At 34.4% G+C, this 24,924-nt stretch overlaps 1 protein-coding gene across 2 annotated transcripts; it reads right to left on the bottom strand.

Moving 5' to 3' along the window:
• Positions 1-417: 417 nt before the first annotated feature.
• LOC127790456 (probable phospholipid-transporting ATPase 4) lies at positions 418-8,160 on the bottom strand. 2 transcript variants are annotated; one of them, XM_052319983.1, is made up of 11 exons: positions 7,914-8,160; positions 5,283-7,237; positions 5,069-5,179; positions 4,306-4,582; positions 4,135-4,223; positions 3,913-3,997; positions 3,622-3,831; positions 3,371-3,496; positions 2,672-2,770; positions 1,477-1,668; positions 418-1,329 (listed from the first exon to the last, which is right to left on the bottom strand). In XM_052319983.1, exons 2-11 carry the CDS (start codon positions 7,067-7,069, stop codon positions 661-663), a joined length of 3,645 nt encoding a protein of 1,214 aa, XP_052175943.1. In that variant the 5' UTR covers positions 7,070-7,237; positions 7,914-8,160; the 3' UTR covers positions 418-660. The 2 variants fall into 2 exon arrangements, with proteins under 2 accessions (XP_052175943.1, XP_052175942.1); XM_052319982.1 differs by having other exon boundaries at positions 5,283-7,170.
• Between the last annotated feature and the right edge of the window lie 16,764 nt (positions 8,161-24,924).

Genomic DNA, 24,924 nt, shown 5'->3' with positions numbered 1-24,924 from the left:
TACCCTAAACACGATCCGGGCTACAACACGATGACTACACTTTACTAAACTTATGTATGAAAACATTTATATTCTTTTTTTTTGTGTTCTAAATAATTTTGGCAATATAACTAGATGATAATTTCGGCCAATGGACACTTAAATTCTGAAATGATAGTTATGGTAATTTTTATGATAAATTTGAAATGTTTAAAATAATAAAAGTTAAATGATTCATTGTAAGACTTATTATTCTTTGTTGGAATGTACGACTTCTTAAGGGATAATGATGGTGACAACCTCTGAAACTGGGTCTTGACATGATCATTATTATCAATTTGCAAGTTCAATTCCATGATGGATTTTAGCACCTAGTCAGAGCAGCAAATCTCTTCCAACTTTATCAGAACTGAAAAGGCATCAAATTTCTTAGGGAGATGGAAAAGTGATGGATATTTACAATTTTAACAAGCTGAATGATATAAGCTATAAATATTGTACAGACAACAGCTTCAAAGCGCTACAATGAATGAATAGGGAACCTGAGCAGATCCCCAATACATACATTGAATATCATGACCAAGAAGATGAATGGACAAAAAACAACAGATGACTCCAAGATGAGCCAAAAAATCCTAAAAATTATACAAAAGAATAGGGGAATAAACAACATGGGCAGTGTTAATTTACAACCTGGGGACCTGCATCTACTGGGGAATGCTTCTTTGTCAGCCTCCCTCTCAATTGCCTGATCTTGGCATCGACTCTGGCTGTGAACCCTATCTGGGTCTCTTGTCTTGCTTTAGATCGCTCCCTAGTCCACATAACTCGATCTTCAACATCTTTCTTGTAGTACTTGATTTCCTGGATGACGTGATGATCCATCGGGTGCAACCATCTTTGGAAAGATATATGAGCCAGATAGGGAAGGTTGCAAGCAATGGTTACTAACAATGTTGCACACCAGTAAGATGGAGAAGGAGCTAGAGCTTCGATTAGGAGTTGAAAGGCATTGCCGGAATAAACTGGGGACATCATGCCGTAGAGTAAAAGAAAGAGGTACCAGGTGGCTATGCTGCCCCAGACAAAGAGGTGCTGAATCCATGTGAAGTGGCTCATTGTAAGTGCAATTTGGCAGTTGACTGCCCAGATGATGCAAGTAAACATTATTGTACCGACAGCAGACATGTCAGCTGTTTGGCCTCCTGATCGGAAAGCTTGGTCAAAGAAGATGACAAGGTTGAGGAAGAAAATAATGAGCGAAGAATAGAGGCCATTTCCCATCCACCCAAATATCTTATACCAGTTGAAGAACAAGTTTTTTGGCCCCTGCTGATAAAGTGCCGGGAACTGAAAAATGCATTGGCATGTATACCGGTGTCAAAACTTTATTCGGAAATATCAATACATATATATGATTTGCATGTGCAAAAGCACTAAAATATAAAAAAGATATTCAGATGAGGGAGTTAATAATAGTCTACAAGGGTGTCCTACCTGTAAGCAGATTTCTGAAGACACATCCTGCTCGAACACTCCAAGTGAAATGACTGGCAGTGAGGTAAGTAATACATTGAATAGCAGCATATACCAATCATTATAAACAGATTGCCCAGAAAAGCCAGTGAATGCCTCAAAATAGAAGAGCGTGAGGCCAAAAGCTATATTCTTGTAGAAGAAATAACAGATCTGAAATTGAAGTTGTAGTCTGAATTAGAGATGAAATAGCAGTAACAGTACCATGCAGGGACATAAGCATGTTCCAAGCACTGATGCACATTGCCCCATTTTGATAGATCAACTACCAAGTATTCAAATTGAACCCTAGAAACACCCCCACTTATTTCTCTTTAGAAGGCAAGGTGTTCAATTTTTTGAAATCATTGCCTTTTTGTGTTTAAAATTGAAAAATAACAGAAAAATCTGAAGGTGCGAAATCAGTTGTCTTGCATTCCTCCTCTCTCTTTCTGCATGCATGCCTAAATCCATGCAATTCATTTACTGTTTTTGACAAGAAAGGATTGATCTATTATGCCAAATTTTGTGCAAAAGAGTTGTTCAGATTTTGAGATTTTTCCACTTTTTGATTATCTTGATTTTTTTTCTATTGATTGGTGCATTAGAGTTGGATTTTTTAGATCTAGAAGGCAATCAATGACCTTGGTTGGAAGATTAGAAACTAGAAGTGATATAGTATTCTCAATGGTTTAGAAGCTCCCATTTTTACTCTCAATAGTCTACCAATTTTCATTTCGGCACTGATTTTACCTTTCATGATGCCATAGTATGCTTTGCTCTAAAGATTAAAAAGAACTTGCTTGGCAACCAAATCGGAGAGATATGCGTGAATGGTAACTTGATTATGTATATTGAGAAATTTCATAGCATTCCAAGTGAAGAGTATCATGCATCAGTTCCAAATTAGGGGAAGTTGCAAGAGTTATTTATAATCAAACATGAATGCTACTTCCGTATATTAAAGTTCTCATTTTTTAACACACTCATTATCAATTAGGAAAGAATTTGTACATATGATTCTTCACAAGTTTTTCCCCGATGAAACAAAAATCTTGAAGTTCTGTTGCTGACTGTGTTGTGTTTGTATGTGTGTGTATGCCAGCACAAGCAAGTGAGAACATGCCAAAACCACCAACTAATATATGATGCCAATATAATTGGTTGCAAATTTTACCATCTGAGCAATTCTTTTATAGCACCAGTGTCCATGGACAACCAGAAGTCTTTCCAGAAACTGAAACTGAGCAATAGAAAAGTCACTAGCCATCACAGCCTGCAAAAACAGTTTGGTTCTGTAAGTCTATTGTAACCATCAACATCTAAGCATCAAATATTTAAGATCAATAGGATTATTTTAAACTACTATGGTTGACACTAATTTTGCCACGGTGGAAATCATATGACAAAGTGTTGATGGAAGAAAATTAATAAATTTGAATTAACAAGAACAGTTTTCTGTATTTTGTGGCTGTGCCAATTGCATCCTGTATGGGTTTAGACCAAAAACTTTTACCAACCAAACCCCAGGTTGACCTCAGACATGAGAAGAACCTGGAAATCTAGCAGTTAGAGACTTTTTTCTCATAAACAATATATCAAGCCTTAATGTGGGGTCACTTTTCTCATCATTTTCTAAAATAAACAGGAATCATATGAATTCATTCCCTCTCAATACACAAGGAAGAAAGCAAGGTTGAAAATTACCTTTTTGCAAGGCACTCCATGTGACCCAGATGATAGTTATTTAATGATATTCATTATGTCATTTTCAAGTAAAATGTAAAGGACATTCAATATTACCAATAACTCCATAGAGTTATAATAACCGTTACTTTGATTAGAAATGTACAGAGAGCCATGAGATATGACCAACCTGCATTCCTTCTACTCCACTGATGCCAACACCAATATCTGCTTCTTGAATCATTCCGACATCATTTGCACCATCACCAATTGCTAATGTGGTTTTCCCAGTTCCTTCTTTTACTAATCTTGTTACCTGGTGCTCAAAATAAGTTAAAATAAAATAAACAGAAAGAAGATAAAAAGGATTCATTCTAAATTTACTAGCAGTACAGATGAAACTCAGAAGCAAAGATGAACTATTCAATAAAAGAACAGTACCAGGGCCTTCTGCTTAGGAGAGACACGGCAGCATATGACAGATGCACAATCAACTGCTAAATTCAAGAATTGATGCTTCATATCATTCTCTAAAGCATAAGTTAGAGTTTTCCCATCAATAATTAATGCAAATGCAGCTCGGGGATCCTTTTCAAGCTTGACCATTTGAGAGGCATTGGTGATTTGCATTAAAATGTTCTCCTTCACTGCCTGATGATTAACAATATTAACAAAGTTTAACACAAGGCCATATAATTTTCCTGACAAACGTTTTCTGAATCAAGAATATACCTGTCTGGAATCTTGGTCTAACATATCAGTATTTGCTGTTATGCAGATCTGCTTCATGCCCTGTCTTAGCAGACTACAGGCAAATCTGCATCAAAGAGAAAACAGTTCTATTCAGATTGTTGTAGCATCTATCAATACCAAAACAGTACAAACAAATATGGATTAGTCTGAGCTCTCTCTCTCTCTCTCTCTCTGTGTGTGTATGATTCATTCCATTTATACCCTATGTTGATGGCAGTTTCCATCTTATCACCAGTCAGAACCCAGATCTTCAGACCAGCTTGTGCCAGTTTATCTATACATTGAGGCACCTACAGAGGATACATGCAGTTGTAAAATTGGACAATGAAATAGAATGACATTTAAAAATGACAAAGCAATGACAACATGTACCCCTTTCTGCAGTTTGTCTTCCACAGCAGTTGCACCAACAAGCACTAAATCCCTTTCCATCATATCAGATAATCTTTCAAGTGTTGCCTCTCTATCACCACCAATAGAAATCTTTGCCTTGTGAAACTCATTGTTCCAAGCAGTATACTCAGCTTCTTCGAGTTTCCTGTAAGAAAGTGCCAATGTACGCAATCCAGCTTCACCATAATCATTCAGATGCTTTGTAGTAGCCTCCTCAAACATTCTTCCATTCTTTGCTAACCGTTCAAAAATTATGCTGCATTAACCAAACAAAGGAATAATGTATCTGAGTTGACATATAAGCTTGTCTAAGAGGACGTACGGAACCAGGAGATGAAGTTGAAGAGCAACAGAAATAAGCAGCAATAATGACAACATATTTACGCCTTAATCCCACTAAGAGGGGTCAGTTACATGGACTCTAGCTCGCCATTCATCTCTATCTATGGGATATTGTGTCTAAAATCCATGATAAGAAAATCCGATGACTTTTATGCTCACTATTAGCTGCCTAAGCAACAGAAAGAAGCAATACTTAAAAATTTATCTGCCCCTAGTCTGACCATTAAAGAAGGAAGTACTAGAGAAAAGGTTACACGCTTAAACAGTATGGAAATTATCTATAGATCCCAAAAAGGTAGGGTAGAATAATTACATCATTGTAAAGCAGTAGCTGGTTTAGAAGGAAAGGAAATCATGTGCAACGGAGGAAAGGAGAGTTAAAAGGATTGTATGAACAAACCTGTCTGCACCTTTGCAGAAGAGAAAAATCATGCCATCCTCATCTCTAACAATAACAGACATTCTCTTCCTTTTGCTAGTGAAGTCCAACAGATTGAGAATTTTGTACTCCCTGGAATTTTCAGAATAAAAACATGATGCTAAAAACAATGAACCTAGGAAAAAATAAAAAAGAACTCCATATAATCAAAGCTAAGTATTCATCAATGAGTTACCTTTCAACTGGCACTTCATAAGAGGGATATCTTTCACGAACAAATATGCTTGACTGAGTTCTTCTACAAAACTCAAAGCCAAATTCTCTGGCTGCAACAAGAAAAGCTCCTTCATCAGGAGACTCTGCTTCATAGGTGAATCCACCGGTCTCATTTACTTCTGGGATGGCAGTGTGGCAAATAGCAAGTATCCGGAAAAATAACAAAATGAAATGTGGATCAGGTTCTTTCAACCAATTTCCGTTCATGAGACGCATGTCCTCAAAGCTAAACCCCTTTATTGTAGGCTTCTGATGATCCTTCCCCTCTTCTCTAGAAACAACAGTCTCCATTTCAATTTCTGAGACACCTGCCCCACTTCTGAAGGTCAGATCAGAGTCTGGTCCCTTGAAATCAATAGCTATTTGTTCTGCAGCAGCAAGTTCAACTTCACTAGAACGCCTTCCATATGCTGTACCAGAAACAGAACACTTGAGAAAGTTCATCTGGTTGCAAGTCAGAGTGCCAGTTTTATCAGAGAGGATTGTGTCAACTTGCCCTAATTCCTCGTTTAAATTTGATGTCCGTGCTTGGGCAGGAGTTCCAGTCTCTTCATCATACATATGGATATCATGGTTAATAAACATTGCTTGCAGGACTTTCACCACCTCAATTGAAACATAAAGCGAGATGGGAATCAAATATCCATAAAGGATAAGTGCAGTGACCAAATGGAATAGCCCTGACAAGGCAGGTCTATCTGGATCATATAATTTTGCATCAACAAATGGCTGCAAATACCACCAGTCTGGCATCTGGGTGTCTGTCTTCACAGCAAAGCCAATTGAGCTGATCACTGAGATCAATACCAGGAGGCTGAAAAGAATGTAAATGATCTTGTCCATCTGTTTTTCAATCCTGCTCCGCTTTGAAGGAGATTCAGTTGCATTTTGCATGACTTTGCTATCATGACCAGTGAATATCACCACTCCATACACATAACCTGTATTCCTAAGCTTTGAGTCTCTGAGGAGAATCTGATTTGGATCAAGAGGATAAACCTGTCGATCATACTCGAAATTACCCACAAAAGTGTATAGACTTGGATTGGGATCTTCACATCTAATTTTTCCTGTAAAATCCTTAAAACTTCCATCATCATCAAATGGCAAGGTTGCTTCCAAAGCTCTTTTTACCTTTAAGTTTGTCTCTCCATCTAAGTTCATAGTCTCCACGTAACAAATTCCGTCATCATAGCTTGATGACAAAAGAAGTAAATCTGCAGGAAAAAATTGATCCTTTTCCACTTTAACTACATCTCCAACCTGAAGCTTCATCCATGGCTTAGGAGCAAATACACCATTCCCTTTATGGACGCTAACTTTTCCTAGATTAACCTTCATATCCTGAATAAATCTACGCCAATCTTCCAAAGCTTCCTTTGCCATACTAAGCCCCACAACAAAGGCGAGAGGAGAAATCATACTCACAGCTGAAAAAGGAGCAACGTCTGTGAGTGACAGAACTGCAGTCAGGAGGAAATAGAAGTTGGCAACACGACGGAATTGCTCAAATAGGGCCTTGGGTAGAAATGTGGCAACGTTGTACTTTGTGGTTGATATATAATTGGATCGGTATTTAAGGGGTTTCTTTGCATGGCGATGTGGTTCATTGCAGTATATGATTCGTGAGTATCCAGGGCCAGGGAATTGATCCAGTTCTTCTGTTTCGGCAGCATGTGTCTGAAGGCATGCAAATGTGTACAGATTGCTCTGGCGGATCTTTGCCCTAATCCTGCCCCCTGTCATTTTCTCAACCCTCAGATATAATTGTATTGTAACTTACAACATGAGCACCACCAAAGAAAGTGCCACCAAATGCTTTCCCTCACCACTATAATTGAAGAAGCCTGTTATACGCCCAGAGGGAAATTAAGTCACAGACATAGATGTCCACAAGTTGCAAGAAAATCTAACCTGACAGTTGAATAAACCCATATATATAAACAAAACTTTCTACATTGTAATCATACAACATTACTGTGGCCTTGCTTGTTTTTGCCAACTACATATGTACTTACCCCAAAAAAATATCATATAACATTCCTAAAAGATATTTGTCGTTGAGACTGGCGTATAGATCAGTCAAGTTTTAGCTAAAATCCATTGCGCCATGGATTCACAATTAGCCAATGACAACTTAAACATAATTACAGAAAAATAAATTGAAAATTTTGAAACGATCACCACGCCCAACATTCAAATTCAAACACGTTAACCATAGTCTTACATTTTTTAAGTATCTAGCGCTTCATAAAACAAGAAAAAAGCAAGACAAAACAAACACACACAGAAAAAGAAGTAAGAAACATAAAATCAACTCAAAAAAGAAACACCAACCCGGTACTCTCAACCCAATTTCAGATTTACAAGCTGCCAACGGCTAGTACATGACCAATTCAGCAAGAGAAACAAAAGAAACTCGCGCTATTCCTTGACAATTTGAAGTGCAAATTTAACATAAAAGGCAAAATTTCTCATAGAAAAAGAATTACACAAAATCAGCGAAAACAGAAGCAAAAAAAAAAAAAAAAAACTTCAATCGAGCCGCAGCCTTGAACACAAGTGAAGGGAGCTAACACAAAGACGGTACCTGGAAAAAGCGGTGCCGTCCATCTTTCACGGAATCTCATACAAAAACCCTCAAAGCAACACTGAGATCAAAAGAGCTCTGCTGTTGCAGAGATCGCAATGAGACTCAGATACAGAGAATCCAGAGAGAGATACACAGAGAGGGTTTAGGCAAAGAAGCGCCTCTCTCCTCCAATGTCCAAATCACTGCCAGAGTTTCACGCCTCTCTCTCTCTCTCTCGCTCTCTAGATTTATATTTTTCTATGATTTTACTGATACAGCTTTCTATGGACCAATGTCCGTGTTTGACACTGCGAGCTGTACAGTAAAATATTTGCCCGGATGCATCGAGCGAGAAAAAGTAACAAATGAAAGAGAAAAAAAAAAAAAAAAAAGAATAATAAGAAAGTAAAGAGAAAAAAAGTTTCAATTACTTTCTATCCTCTCTCTCTCTCTCTCTAATCTGAGCTCAATTTACAAAAATTAATTTTAAAAAATAAATAATATATTTCTTCTAAAAATATAACAGAGTGGGGAACCAGTAAACAAGCAGATTAATAATATGGGAACATAACAAATTTTCAGCACCGACGGCGGGACCCGCTCTCGCTTGATCCGAGCCGCCGTCCCTGTGTAGGCCACGACCACTTGAACCTGAACTGAAAGCCTCGTCAACGTTTAATATCTCCAAACCTAAACTAAACTAAACAGTCTTCTAGAGGCCGATCATTTATTTGGCGGCTATTCTCATCATTTTTCGTGTAAAAGAGTAAAATTAAGAATACTCTTCTCAAGTACACAATTAATAATAAATAATTATTATACTCTTAAAAGCAGTTTAAACAGTACACATTTTATTTATTAACGGTTCAATTGCTCAAACTAACTAGGCGTGACCATTTGATTTCCCCCCCCCAGAAGTAACCGAATTAACCATTGGAACTGAATTAACCCTAAGACCGACCAACCTACCATCTAAATTCATATAGCAGATGCTATTTTTCATCTAAATTCATATAAATTGGCCTGAGAATGTGGACCCCTTGCCTTCATACTTTTTCATCTGCGCGTTCCTTTCCTTCTTTTGCTCATTTAAATTGCATTTTAGTATGAATTTTCATTGATGGTGGCGTGGTCGTGGAAAGACGCCTGAGCTGAATAGACTTCATCTCACGTCGCAATGGATGTTAATTTGGTTGAATAGTAGTGGCGGCATTCGGCCGTCACGCGTCTCGGACCGCGTGGACTCACCTTACGATGGCAGCCAAGAAAGTTCGAAAATGCAAAAGTAGAGCGTTAGTGGGTCATCACAATATGACATGACATAAGCGAATTAATACAATTTATTTATTTAATTTTGTACAGAAATAAATGAAAATCTGTTGTCTTGTATATTTGATGTAAACAGTAAATAAAGGAGTTTTCTTTTAGATTCGGAGCTAATTTAGTCAGTCAATGTATTTTAAAAAGTGTTAAATAATTTATTATATATATATTTTAAAATTTAAAATTATATTAATTATTATAATAAATATCTTAAATAGAATATATAATAAATTGTTATAATCAAAATAACAGGTGTTCTAGAATTAGGGAAGGGTACCCTAAAATTACCAAAGAGAGGCATCCTTTTGTTTGATTAATTTGTGTCATTAGATTATAACAAAGGAATCTGACCTTTTCACACAAAGTATTTATGACTTTTTTAATAAATATTTTTTGTTATAATTTTTAAAAGATAAAAAATACGAAGTGCACTCCAAACTCATAAATGCATGGCATATTTTATTCATATTTTTATAATGGGTAATAATAAATTGTATTTATGACATACTATTTTTAAATTGAAAATAATTTTATTAATTAACTAAATATTTCACAACAAAATACATTTATTATTAACTAATAAGATTATTTAAAATTAAAAACAAATTGCAATAAAATTGAGACCCGAGTGTTACGTCGAATACATTCAATTGCAGAAAGAAGAAAGTTCCCAGCAATTGCCAATTTGTAATAACACGCTAACGTACCTTCTTAAGTCTATAAAATCCTGTAACATATTTATTTTGGATATATTTGTTTATTAAAGCCACCAATAGATTCGTAACAGAAACTCAATTTCTAATTTGATAATACATCTTTATTAATTAGAAGTAACCCATCACGTCAAAAAAGACATTTTGACTTGGAGAAATAAACATGAGTTGAAGGTTGATTTTATTTTATTAATTAAAATTCTTTACCTTGAAATTACTTTTTTATTTATTTCTAAAAACAAGTACTATGTCCAGTTCTATCATTTTACAAATTTTGATAACTTACGAGCTTTTCTTTTTCTAAACACTACATTACAAATTTTGATAACAAAGTTAATTTTATTTAACTTTCAAAATAATACTCGAGTAATCAATGCTATTAAAATAATACTTGAGTAATCAATGCTATTAATCGAGTAAGACAATATATGAACTTATAAGGAAAAGATTAGTTGAGTAACAAGTGTTTATGCTCGATTAACTTGTTATCTTAATCAAGTAAGACTTGAATACATTAAGGCTTAATTGAGTATATATGTTTGTTAAATTAGAATATTGTTTTGAAAAGCTTTAATCGAGTAATCTAAATGTTAATTGACTAACATGATATGTTAATTGAGTAATCATATTTAGTAATTGAGTAAGAATTAAGATTAAAATGACAAGTCTTTGGACTTGTGATGGTGTTAATCAACTAAAAGAAAATATTAATAGAGTAATACATTTTTTTTTTTTTTGTTGAGTAAACAAAAATCTTACTCGAGATGAAACGATGGCCCAGTAAGGACACTAGAGTGAAATCATCCTTTTTAACTAAACTTCAAGTTATTAATTTTGTGTTTTCGGTATTATAATGCAAATTAATTCAGTGTTTGAGGGCATGGTTGCAATAAGAGAATTGCCCAAGTGAAATAGAGATAAAAATTAGAGTGTAATTTTTCTATTATTGATGTAATATATAATGTTATATATATGTATATATATGGCTGTGCGCGTGTGAGGTCATCTTCTTGGTTGAGATTTTGCTTCAAATTGAAAGTAAATGGCAGCGAGATTTGAGGGAATAACAGTGAGATTTGTGGGAATTTTCTGATGTGCATGGTGGGCAAGCATACAACAGTGTTATATATATATATATATAAATGTATACGGATGGAGTGGTGGCCAAGGCTTTGGGTTTATAAATTGGGATGCATTTTGGTCGATTGAGAGCAACAAACAAGGGAGAGAGAGAGAGCTAGAAGGAGGCACGGCTATGGCAGTCGCGAAGCTGTTGTCGCAGCAGCCATGGCCGCAGCCATGAAAGCACCGTGACGAGCAGGAGAGGCCGACGGAGTAACAACACGGTGGCGCGGGGAAGCCATGGATATGGCCGGGGGCTCGCCGGTTGCAACACGAGGTGGCAGCGGCCATGGTTAACGTTGGCAAGCAGCAGTGCTGGAGCAGCTGCCGCGGTGAAGGCAGCAAGGCGTGGCCGCGACAGCGGTGGGCATGGAGCAGCCGGAGACGTCGATGGTGGCTATTGGGGCGACCACGATGGCCGGGCAGGAGGCTGTGAGTGCGCAGGGATTGCGCGAGGAAGAAGGTGAACATGGAGAAGGAAGAAAGAAAAAGAAAAAGAAAAACAATAAAAGAAAAGAAAAGAAGAAAAAGAAAAAATGATTTATTAATATTCTGGAGTTTTTGGCAAGAAAAGTGGTCTAAGCACGCGTTTCGAGGATACGACACGTATACCGAGAAAGTCGAAAAAGCTAAGTTAAGGTAAGTAAAATTTCCTAAAAAAATTCTAGAACTTCAGGAATATTATTTTATGAATTTGCATAGTAAAATACTCGAGGAAATAATTGAGAAATATATAGTTTGGATTTATTGAAAAAAAATAGGAAGAAATAGAGAGAAAAATAAAGAAAATCCAAGAAATTATGAAAAAAATAGGTTTTAATGTTTATTTAAATGAATATGGTGATTATGATGCTTTAAGGCTTAAGTTGAAGTGACTTGTACGAATTTTGAGATTGGCACGCAAATTGAGGCAATGCAAGATGTAAGACACGAATATCGAGGTAGCCCTATAAGCTTGAGAAGATAAGTGGTACGTCCCAACTAGATTTAGTTTTATGGAAAATGATTGGTTGTAGGTGATTTATGTTTCAAACCCCGATCCTTGAGAATACTTTCATCATATTTACATGCTCTGATATGTATCCATCATGTAGACTGCATACATGACATGCTATGAAATGCATATATACACGTTGATATCATTGATCATGCGCATTGTGACCATAAGGAGTATGAACTGGCACCGTTGCTTTACCAATGGTGCACCCATGCACCCCGGCTTCGAAAGAGGTGGCCGCAAAAAATGGTGAATAGCATGAAGGGTGTAGGTAGCCCTTACAATGAGTAAGACATTGTATTCATGCACAAAATATATTTTCTATACCTTTACTTAGATGATTCATCATCTAACTTGGGTGTTGCCTCTGGAATATTCAAACATTTCAAATGTGGATTGTACGAGAACAAATGGGGTATGAAATGGCACTTAACAGAGTGCATGAGGAATGAAATGTACGTTATATAGCCCATGTATTTAAGTTCTGCTACTTTGAAATCTGAATGTTTTGAGGAATGATGATGTAAGATATGATTAATGTTAAGATATCAGGTTCGATCCTTGCTTCCGCATTTGATCTATATAATGATTCTCTTTCGAGAAAAATGAATGGGAATTTTGGGACGGATTCGAGGAATGATATGGTTTAGAATAAGTATGAAAGGAAAAAATTTACTGTCCCAGAATTGTCCCAAATTATAACACGCTCGAGAAAGCGGGGCGTTACATGATACATCGGCACTATACATCCAGGACATCAGGCCATGCTCCTCCCACATAGTAAACCACACGCGATGCATATGCCGGTGCCAGATACAATCTAACCATGCTAGAATGTCCGTGTCCAAGTATACTCAATAAATGAATACCCTAACATGCATCCTGTACCCATGTGCATATCAAACCACGAACAATAACTCAACATAATAAATCATGCAGTAAATTACATACTGGCAGAGCTAGTCAGTAGTGTCCGACACCAGTCAACGGTCAGTGACTAAGAGTGTCCGCCCGATGGTCCACTTCAGGGCCGTACAATAATCTACTCCAACGTCACTAAACAGCCAACCACTGCTCGATAGCCCTAGCCTACTCATACCTAATAAATCTATAATTAAACCCGCACATCTAGGAACCTAGTCTCCATGTTGGGTTTAGCATCATTCCGAAAGAAATGGAGGCGGTACAAACCCCTATAGGCTTTCAAAAACTAAAATTCTAGAAGTCCCGAATTTAATTTAAATTATACCAAATGAATATTACTTAATAAATAATGCTAGGCACTGAATTAGCGTAAAGGAGGGAATAAAATACAAGAAATCACGAAAACTCTCACAAGAAATTAAGAACATGAGGAGAGGGTTAGGAGTTTGCCTCTTAATAGTAGATTCCCCCTTCTTGCTCTGCCGTTGCACAAATTAGTATTTTTTACTAATTACACTAAGATTCGATACAAAGCCCATACCCGTATCTCCAATAATCCGATTAAATCGATATAAAATCGAGGCTATTACGGGTATAAGAGGTTACTCAAATTTACAAAGTGAAGAGGGCTTGCCTTGCCTTATCTCGCAGATTTTGAGCCCTAAATGTCCACGCATTGCAAAATAATAATAACACTAAAATAAGTCAAAATATAGCTTAAAAATAAAATTTAATTGGTAGAAAATATTTAATATAAGCTAATTAACCTACCTCGCCCTTTAGATCTTCAATTGCACGGAATAAAATCAATTTTTCCGAATTTTCTCTCTATTTTCTCCCTTTTTCACAATGTCTTCACACCTGTTTGCTCTCCATTTTGCTCTCCGTTTTGCTCCCAATTTAGCCTCAATTGAAGCCTTAAAATAGCAATCTAATCCCATGGAAAAATCGGCTAGAAACATGGCCAATTTAGCCTTAAAATTCATGAAAAATAGAGGACGTGGGAGTAGCAGCGCGGACGCACTAGTGCGCGCCACGTGGTCACGAATTGGCCAACACTGGCACCTTGAAACGGCACTGTTTTGGCCGCCCCTTGCTACCCAAAATAATTCCTTCCTTCCCAGCCTCGGTGCGCCCCCACAGTCTCGATCCCGCGTCCTCGCCCAAGCCACTATCGCGTGCAACCACCTAGCTAGCCACCGTCCTTAACATATAAACGCCCCTCATTAAATTTAAGATGACTCCCAGCTAACTTTCACGATTTGCACCAGCACCCCCGAAGTTTCCGAAATTCACACACACCCCGGACTCCAATTTCCTTTTATTACACTTATACCCCAAGCATTCTTAAAAATTCATCTAATTAATTCCATCATTATGTCCATAAATATTTTCAAATAATTTAATTAATTATCCTTAATTTCTTATTTCCTCAAAACAACATAAATTATTATTTTCCTTTAAATTAACCCAATAAATAATTATTTCCACATACCATTAAATAATTCAACATTTCCTAAATTACCCAAATAAATTATCACATTCTCATATATCCCCAAAGATTTAGAAATTAATTACCTCAGGTCCTATTATGAAGTTTATTATTATTCATATTAGGAATAAAATATATCAACATATCATTGAAATTAAATCAACCCTATAACGAAATAACTAATTTAAATCCCGAATAACGGGCCGTTACTTATGACGTGTTATAATCGAGTATCAGATATGTTTAATCGAATATCAAATATGAAGTTAAAATGTTAATTGAATAAGATGTATTTTGTGCTTGAGTAATATCATTGTGTAATCTAGTAACAAATGTGTGGTTAGTCAAAATATTAACCAAATATTAGTTATTCTATACTTGAGTAATAAAGTGCTATAATCGAGTATTAGATATGTTTAATCGAATATGAAATATGAAACTAAAATGTTAATTGAATAAAATGTATTTTACACTTGAGTAATATCATTGTGTAATCGAATAACAAATGTGGTTAATCTAATAATTAATCAAAAGTCAAAATATTAACCAAATATGAGTTATTCTATACTCAGTAATCTTATTACCTAATCAAATAACAAAAAGACTTAAACAAGTAAGGCATAATGGATAAAGAATGGGTCTCTATACTTGAAATATTAATCAACTATGTTAATCCTGTAATCGAGTAATGCAAGGGCTTAATTGACTATCATTCAAGCATACTCGAATATCTGTAAATTTTATTTGAGTAATGTCAAAATATACTCGACTAATTATGTGCTAAAATTTGAAAATCTAATCATTGGACCGTTATAAAGCATTAAATGTACATAGTCTTAACAGTTTTGACCGTTGTAGAGACATTTAGTACTATATGAATATTCTCACACAAATTGAATATAAAATGTATTTAAATTGTTTTATACCATATATACATGATGTACAAAATGATATATCATTTTATATGTATATTTGTGTGAAACTAATTTGACTATTATCAATCAAATTAAGAGAGCTGTTGAAAATGCAATTTTTTTTTTTTTCAAATTCAAAATCAAGACTCAAAGCTCTTATAAAAGCTAAAGCGTTGCACAAGATTGAGGTGCAAGATTGAGGTGCTGCTTCAATGGCCGTTTGAGTGGATGTTACAAATGATCATATTCTCTTTTGAGCTACTAAAGTCATTGACTGGTTGATTTTCATGAAAAAATATTTCAAACCAGATTATTCAAGAGAGTTGAGTGTTTTATTTGTATAATACTTTACACTTCTCTTATATTGTATTTCCTTGTGAGCTCTATTTCTCATTCTTTGAGGGTTAATATTCTTTGTTGTGAGCTTATGTTCAACTTTCCTTTGACAAAGTTATTGTAAAGGTTGACGCCTTCTTCCAATAGAAGACTTATACGGTTGTTGCTTTGTCCATAAAAGTAAATGTTTTAACTTAGTTTATAAAAGTTGAAGTTTCAATTTAGTTTTTAAAAGTTGAGGTTCTAACCGAGCCTGTAAAAGTTGTGTGAATGTTAGCTGACCCGTAAAAGTTGTGTGAATGTTGTTGATGAAGAGTTAAGGTAGTGAATGTAGATAGTTAACTGAACCACTATAAATGTTATGTTCTCTATTTGCCCTCTATTTCTTTGTGCTTTTTGATTTTGACATGTTGTATATCTTCAATTCATGTTTTAAGCTTTGTCTTCAAAATCATATGAGCATAAATGTTTTCAGTTCCATGATAGATTTTGAAACTACAAGTGTCAAACAGTGTTTATTAATAATATATATATTAAATCGTATTTATTACTTAAGTATCAAATTTATTATATAATTATTAATAATATATATTATACTTTATCACAAACACCACAAGAAAAAAGCTTTTGGTGACCACTTTTAATGGGGGTTAGAAAGAATAGTCACTAAAAATAACTTGTTGAAAAGATATTTTTAAATGATTTAAAAATATCTCTGGAGATCTTTATAACTTATTTTTTTTTGGATGGAAACCTAATCGAGAAAATTTTTAAATCCCCATGATTTAAAAAATATTTTTAGAAGTCTCTACGACTTAATATTTTTACTTGCATACCTTATCTAGAGACATTTTTAAACTAAAGAATGGGATGTTTGAGTAAAACAATAGACTACAAGGACCTTTAGAGACATGTTTAAACCATAATAGGTCTCTGTGAGAACAATCTAAATCACATGAGGTATAAGTGCAATTTTATCCACTTAGAAATCTTTCTAGAAATCCATGTGATTTCCTTTTTTTGCTTGAGACCCCCTCAATCACAAAACAACTTCCATCACAAATAACATTAATTAAACCTTAGTTAAGCAAAATTTACCCTATTTAAGTAAAATAAAACAAACAATAAAAAGCTTGTTGGCTAGAACCCATTACCGATAATGGATTCTATGAGCTATAGGTGATGGTGTGTGTAATTTTAAAAAAATTTAGAGATTTTGGATGTTGAAAATTTTAGATCAAATATATTAGCATTAGACTTGAAATAGGGGTTTAGCGGTGATTCAAAGACTTGTGGCCTCGTGAGAAATTTGGAAAAGAAAACATATAAATTTAGGAAGAGATAGGCCTAAGTGTAATTTATAAAAAATAATAAATAAGTCAAATAATACTAAGTTTGGATGGTAACTTTGCACACAAAATTTGGGCAAACTTGATCAAATTCGGTCAAACCCGATACTAGGCTTCACAGGGGGCATAATTTATGTAAATGTAAACCTGATCAATTTGGTTTGATTTAGACCACGTTTCGTATAAAACTTTGATAAGTTGTCTTAGTCGCATTACAAGTTGTTGTTTTTTGTTTCCCAATGAGGTCCGAGGCTATGACGAATTTTTTCGAGTTTATCTTTATAGGCTTTGGCCCAGGATTGAAGTACCGTCCATATTTCGTACCACCCATTGGCAGCCTATTAAAGAAGTCGGGCCATAAGCCATTTAATTAAGTCTTTAGAGGAGAAATGGGCCAAACCCATTTGCTCAAGGCTTAAGGAAGCCCAAGCCTAAGCCCACTTAGCCTCTCTGTCTTGCCCTAACACCGTCATATATAAGGCCCCTTATGCTTTCTTGTTGCCTTTATTTGACTGTCGAATTCTTTCTTTCTTTCTCTCTTTGCTCTCCTGATATTTTTCCTTGGATGGTCGATCTTTGTGAGTCAGTTCTTCCCTTTTTTGCTAGATCTCCCTTTCCATGACAGTGGTCTTCCTTTCCTTTGGAAGCCCTTGGTTGATTGGTGAGTAGCCTTTATTCATTCGGTTCGGCAGATCCCTTAGAGGTGAGCTTTCAGTTACTGCTTTTGATCCTACATCTTTGTGATTATTCTGGTTCCTTGGTGGATCTTACTGTGAACGTAACTCGTGTGGTTCTGGGTAAGAGATTTGGGGTTCTAGTCGAAAGGGTTTGGGCTTCGATTTGGGGGTTTTCGTGGCTTGGTTCTTGTGTGCTTCCATGAGGCTTGGTATCCATATTTTTGGAGTTACCTGGGTGGTACAAATTGGACAGATCCAGATCTAAGATTTAAAAAGCCATTTACAAGGAGTTTCATTTCTTTTACTCTTTCGTGTTCTTGGTTGGTTTCGATCTCTCTCTGATTTTGCTTATATTTTCTTCTAACCCTCTATTTTGGTAAGTTTTCTTCCACAACAATTGTTATTAGTTTTAGGTTAAACTTCTTGAGGTCGTTTTTTGATTTTAAGGGGCAACCTCTGTTTTATTTGTAATAAGTGTTCACCATCTATAAAAAAAATAAATATTAGTAGCTTTCTAATATTAAAATAAATATTATTGCATGAAGTCCCAATGGTTGAAGAGGGTGCATGATGATTTAGGTGGATTACGTTAATACATAGGATAAGTCTAATTAAAAGAAGATATTTCATTTTGTGTGCTAAGAAAATGTGAGAAAATGAGAAATGGGTTTTGGTACGTTAAGTTAATAATTGAAATCTTGATCTATATTTTGGTTTCTAGAAATATATTCATTTTTTTTATGAGTTCTTTTATTACAACATGTTCAAATTTTTTCAAGGTGAACTCTTTAATCTTTTTTTCAACTATTTCTCTTGTAAGTTACCCAAAATTTGATTTCACAACGTTCAATTCTCATTGCTATTTATTGTAAGAGTTGAATGAGAAATTGAGGCAATACTTATCTAACTTATTGTTTGTTTATTTGAAAAAAGATTCAACAAATTGCATTTGAAAGAAGTGTTGATAAATTAATCGAGGAAATATAAAAAGCTTAGGGCTTATTTTCTTTACTATTTTTAAGTCGTTTTTAGTTTTTTAAAATAGTGAAAATGTATTTATTTTACTATTTTCAAAACTAAGAAATTTTTTTATAAAAAAAACCAAAAACAACCAAAACATGGAAAAGAGTGGACAAATTCCAAAAGCCCCATGGAAAGCAAGCAACAAAGGTAGGCGTGAGATGACGATTGCAAGAGATTGTCGATAGTGATGGTGGCAAAATCAATGGTAGACGCGACAATGGGAAGCAAGCGATGAAGGTAGTGACTGAAAAAATATTAAAATGTAACTTTAAAATGGCCAACTTTAAAATGTAACGGAAAAAAACTGTTGCAAGATTCACTAATTTTAAAATATATATATTTTTTAATAATAAATTAGTATTAAATAATTCTAATTTATTGAATAAAATATTATTAAAAAATTATTCTCAAAATTCCAAACAAAATGTGTTTTTTACTTTTTTTTGTTTTGAGAAATAGTTTTTCAAAATAATAAATAGAACACGTATTCAATTTTTTAAAAACAAACTATCAAAATGAAAAACTAAAAATAAATTCAAAACTTAAAACTGAAAATTGAAATTCAAAGAGAACGCAGTCTAAAATTTTTGTTTTTGATGTATAATTTGTATTGATTTTTTTTAATTTGATTTGTATTAATGTCATTAAGGGATGAGGGTTTATGTTATGGAATAGTTAGGTTATTTTAATTTGTATTTTAGATTATTCATGGGCAAGATTATTTGTATTTAATTCGTTAGTTTTTGTATTTTTAAGTCAGTGTTATTGTTATTCTTCAACAAGGTTATTTGTATTTGATTTATATTTAGTGAAAATTGCACAAAGTAACCACATTTCAAATACAAAATTCGTTTTTAACTATTTTTTTTGAAAAAAAAATATTTTTAACATTTCAAACAAACTAATTACATGATATACCCACTTTACCAAATTTAACCATCATTTTATTTAAAAAATAATAAATAATAAAAATATTTAAATACCAAAATATCCTCACACACTTTAAACCCCCAAAACTATACAAATATTAATATACCCTCACAACCATTCATAAACTCACCTTCTCACTACCGTCGCCATGACTGCCACCGTTACCTTCGCCGTGACCGTCAATCTCATCATTGAACGAGGTTAGTTTTTCTGTGTGATTTTGTGTAGATTTGTGGATGAAACAAAAATCTAGTGTTGGTGCTAGTGTTATGGTTGTCGGTGACAAAAGCTTGGTCACCAAGCTTCATCACGAACGAAGCCCCATTGTAGAACAAAGCCCCATGAACTAGGCTTCATCGCGAATGAAGCCATTACAAAAAAATTAGCATTTAGCGACGATTTTTTTTCGCATTTAGCGGCAATTTACAGCAACCGTTGGAGTAACCACCGCTAATTATATTTTTTGCAGTGATTTTTAAACCGCTGTAAAATAAGTTATTTAGCAGAGATTTTTATAATATTTAGTGACGATTTCGAAACTGTTGCAAAAATTAGAAAAAAAAATTGATTTTTAATTTTAGCGGCAGTTTCAAAACCGTCGCAAAAATTAAAAAAAATAAATTTTTAATTGCCAGGCGTGCGCACAAGAATGGGCAACCCGGCCGCCAAGGCCTAGCCTTACTTGAGCCCTCGTGAGGGCGTTGGCTCGCGCGCCACGTGGCAATGCTCGAAATTAATTCTCAACCTTCCCTTCCTCTAGTTTTGAACCTAGGATCTCTCCTACGAGTGCGCGCGTGAACCGTCTGATTTACGAAACCTCCTTGACATATATGCGCGTATATAAATTATATATTAATCTAACCACTATTTTTTAAAATTATATTTTATATTTTTTAATATATATTAAAAATATTTACTAATTGATTATTTTTTAAAAGAATAATGGAATAAATTAAAAATAAATTAATTGATTAAAAAATAAAAAGAAGATTTTATATATTTTTTAAAAATTATTAAAATTTTATATTTTAAAATATTGTTAAATTTCTTTTTATTTTTTAAAATTAAATTTTTAATGAATTTTGAAATTAATTTAAATTAAATTTTAAATTTATTTTTTAAGATTTTATATTTCCTTTATTAATTTAATTTTTAATTATTTTCTTAAGTAAAATTTAATTTTTTAATGAATTTTGCGACAGTTTATAAACACCGTTGCAAATGTTAATTTAATTTTAATTTTAAATTATTATTTTTTAATTTAGTAGCAGTTTCTCAAAAATCACTACTAAATTTAATTTTTCAATGAATTTCGCAGCGATTTTTGAAAGTCGCCACAAATGTTAATTTAATTTTAATTTTAAATTATTTAATTATTTTTTAAATTTAGTGTCAGTTTCTCAAAAATTGCCGCTAAATTCAATTTTTTAATGAATTTCACTACGGTTTGTTAAAACCACCGCAAATGTTACTTTAATTTTAATTATTTTTTAATTTAGCGATCGGAAACTGCTGCTAAATTCAATTTTTTAATGAATTTTGCGACAGTTTGTCAAAACTGCTGCAAATGTTATTTTAAATTTAATTATTTTTTAAATTTAGCAATGGTTCTTTGAAAACCATGCAAAATTTAAAAAAAATCACTGCAAAAAATTAATAATTTTATTGTTATTTCAAATAGAATATATTGAGTTTGAATATTTGGTGGTCTTATATCTTATTTCAATTTGCCACTTCAACAAGTAAATGAACACACCTACTTGCACACTTTGTCAATCTTTTTTTAACCAAGACAATTGTTATTTTTGTATTATTATTTTTTTTTCTTATAGATGGTTGGCCAACAAATTAGACAATTTACTTATGTTCATACTCACCGAGCAATACCGTCAGAAACACGGGTTATTACTCACTGCGAGATCAAACACCTTGAGACAGTGAGGTTTGCTTTAAATCGATATGAGCTATTGGTTAGATTCTTAGAGGGCCCATTAGGACATTTCTTGAAAATCCCTTTATCACTCTATTTGAATGTACTGCAATTGATATATAATGTTCTGGTTAGGGAGGTGACATTCCTGGGTGCCCGCCACGATGAAATGTGGTTCGAGATCGGTTGCATAGCATACAAGTACGGGAAGTAGGAGTTTATACTTATTACCGAACTTCGATTTGGGATAGTTGATAAAGAAATCCTTGAAATGAGGCTTAGTGCATCGGACAATTTACGTGTGTGACTATTTTCATAGCACCAAAAATGAGTGTCTAGAGACAACATCAAAACCTTACTTAATAACAAAGAGGACCTGGTTTCAAATGATGTCCTGAGATTGGTTTACGTTGCTGTGGTTAACCTATTATTGTTGGGCCTAGATGAGCGTACATGTGTGGATGATTTTTTGTGGACTATGGCTGAGGATTTAGATGCATTTGAGGCCTTCCCTTGGGGGACATACGCGTACAGTAAGAGTCAACATTACATTCGAATGGCCACGAGCGAGGACAAGTTGAGTGGTGGAGTTGGGAAAAAAGTAAACATTTATGATTTTGTGTGGGCATTTTAGGTACAAGTTACTCTCTTCGTATTGTTTTACATTACAATATTCTATATGATTTGTCTATACTAACTAAATATTTGTTTGGTTTTTGTTTTCTATTATAAAAGTTTTTACTCTCTTCTCTACAGTGGTGGTTGATCGAAAAATTCACATGGATTCAAAATAAATGAGCCATCCCACTACCCGGCGCATTCATTCCTAAGTGCAGAAAGTGGTTATAAAGAAAAGGTCACAAATAAAAAATTACAACGATTGTCTCACGAATGAAGTAAGTGTGCAACCTATTCTAAATTTCATTTATTTTTATTTTTTTAGGTAATATCTATTTAAATAATACTATGTTGTAGGTACGAGGATTGAGTCTGACACTTGAGCCCACAGATGCTGAGTAGGAAACGGATTTTTGGAGGTCCTTCAACCTTCAGCACTCGGTCGGAGAGCACGTATTCAAATTTGGGGGTGGAGGGGGTGACGAGGAAGAGCTTATACATGGCCATGGAGATGAGCTGAGAAAGGAGGAGGATAAGGAGAAGGATGAGGAGGAGGTTGTACATAAAGAGACAGATAAAGAAGGTAGGCAGGAGGCAGGACTCCTTGATAGTCCGTAACACAGACCAGATGAGCACAGGGTATGATTATTATTATTATAATAATGGTTTTTATTTATTTATTTTTGCAATTGTTTTTAATGTTTAGAAATTTGTGTGTTTGCCTTTTACAGATCACCGAGATGCTAGTTCAAACGCTGGAGATGTTGAGGAGGGTAGACGGGGAAATGAGTCTAATAAGGACATAAATGGTTGAAATGAGGACACATTTTAATCGAGAAATGGGTTAAATGAGGACACATATTGACATAGAAATAGGTTAAATAAGGGCCCAATTGTTGCAACTAGAGAGGGCGCAATGTAGCCCGCATATTGACCGTTCCCTAGTTCACATCGATGATGGCGATGAGCAGCACCAAGGTGGTGATCAGATATATCCTAGTCATCACGATGACGAGGACGAGACATTTACATCTGTAGTAAGTTCCAAATTTATACGTTTACATATCAGAATCTGAAGTACAATATTGTAATAATTAGTTTATGTATAGTTGCAAGAAAAGGATGTGGTTGGGGTTGGCAAGTGACCTGTGTGAGACAAAAAAAAAAAAAAAATCACAATTTTGTAAGACACCTTTCATTGATCCTATCCAACCAAAGAAGAGAAAGATGGACGTCGCGGTGGAGGGGTCGAACCCAGTGCCGCAAGTGGGGGACGATGATCTCCCTCCTGAGGGTTACACTGAGTTCATAGCCTCCAAAGAAAACATTTTGTAAGTAACTAGTACCATATAGAATTACATTAACAATACATTCTTACATTTACAAATTCTAATTCTTGGTTATTGTAGTCGTGACACCGGGTACCTTGAATATCTATTCTCGACTGTCTTCCAGTGCATAGAGGATGTGAGCGAATGGTTGGACAGGTGTCACATTGATAGTTGCATGTGTTGCCTTAGACATATACAATCACGTCTTCTATACAAGGACAATTATGCTATCATGTCGACCGCGTTATTTGTGAGTGTTGCAACCATTACTCCTTTTTTCTTTAATTGTATCTCAATTTAGTCTATAATTAATATTTTTTTATTTTATTTTGCAGTTATGTATATCAAATTTTTGGACTCAAGAATACAAGGGGGATAATGGGAAAATTTTCGATCCTTCTACGACGACTATCCCGACAGAGTGGACCTATTTCGTGGACATGAGCAATGAATGGAATCTCCCTTGGTGGACGATCGACAATGTAAGTGTTCTTTAATTGATTTGATGGAATTTTGTATATGACTAACATATGAAAATAGGTGTTGCTCTCATGTAACTACAAGAATCAGCATTGGTTTCTTATCAAAATTAGCTTGAAAAATAAAAAAGTTATCTTATACGACTCCAATGCCAAGAGTAAAGACAATCGGAGGATTAGGGTAGCAGTTGTAACTCCACTAGTGATACTCCTACCTATTCTACTAAAGAGTAGTGGATATTGTAAGTACTTAACTGCAACTATGTCTTTAGACAGAGAATGGGATGTGGAGGGTACCGATCCTTAGAAGGTGCCTCAACAAGTGGACAAGTAAATTAATTATTAAATTATATTATAGAGATTTTGTGAATATATGATTATTTTGTCAGTTGAAACAACAATTAACTCGTATGTCTAATATAGTGCAAGCTACGGATGCTTTGTAATCAAATACATTGAGGACATCCTTAGGCATAATGAGGATGGCTAGTAGATAGACCCGAATTCGGATGTATATACTCTTCGTAGACAAATTGAAATATTTTTGTATAAACATAGCAAGCTTGTAGTAGATTGATATATTAGTTAGTTTTATTGTGATTACTAGTACTTGATGTATATTCTAACTTTTTTTTGTTTTTTGTATAGACATAACAAATAGTGTATTATTCAGGTTGATGGTATGTGGTTTGTGTTGTTATAGAGGATAATGGTTGATGGTATGTGGTTTGTGTTAATGGTTGTGGTTGTGGTTTGTGTTGATGGTATTTTGTTTGTATTGATAGTTGTGGTTTGTGTTGTTGCAGGTTCAGTGACATGAAAACAGGGTAGGCTCTGTAGAATTTTTTTGTAATTTTGATTAACTAAATGT

This window comes from Diospyros lotus, chromosome 14 (assembly GCF_014633365.1).
Source record: "Diospyros lotus cultivar Yz01 chromosome 14, ASM1463336v1, whole genome shotgun sequence".
NCBI classification, from domain to species: Eukaryota; Viridiplantae; Streptophyta; class Magnoliopsida; order Ericales; family Ebenaceae; genus Diospyros; species Diospyros lotus.
Note: the sequence above shows the minus strand (reverse complement) of the source record. Positions and strands in the feature narration are given on the sequence as shown.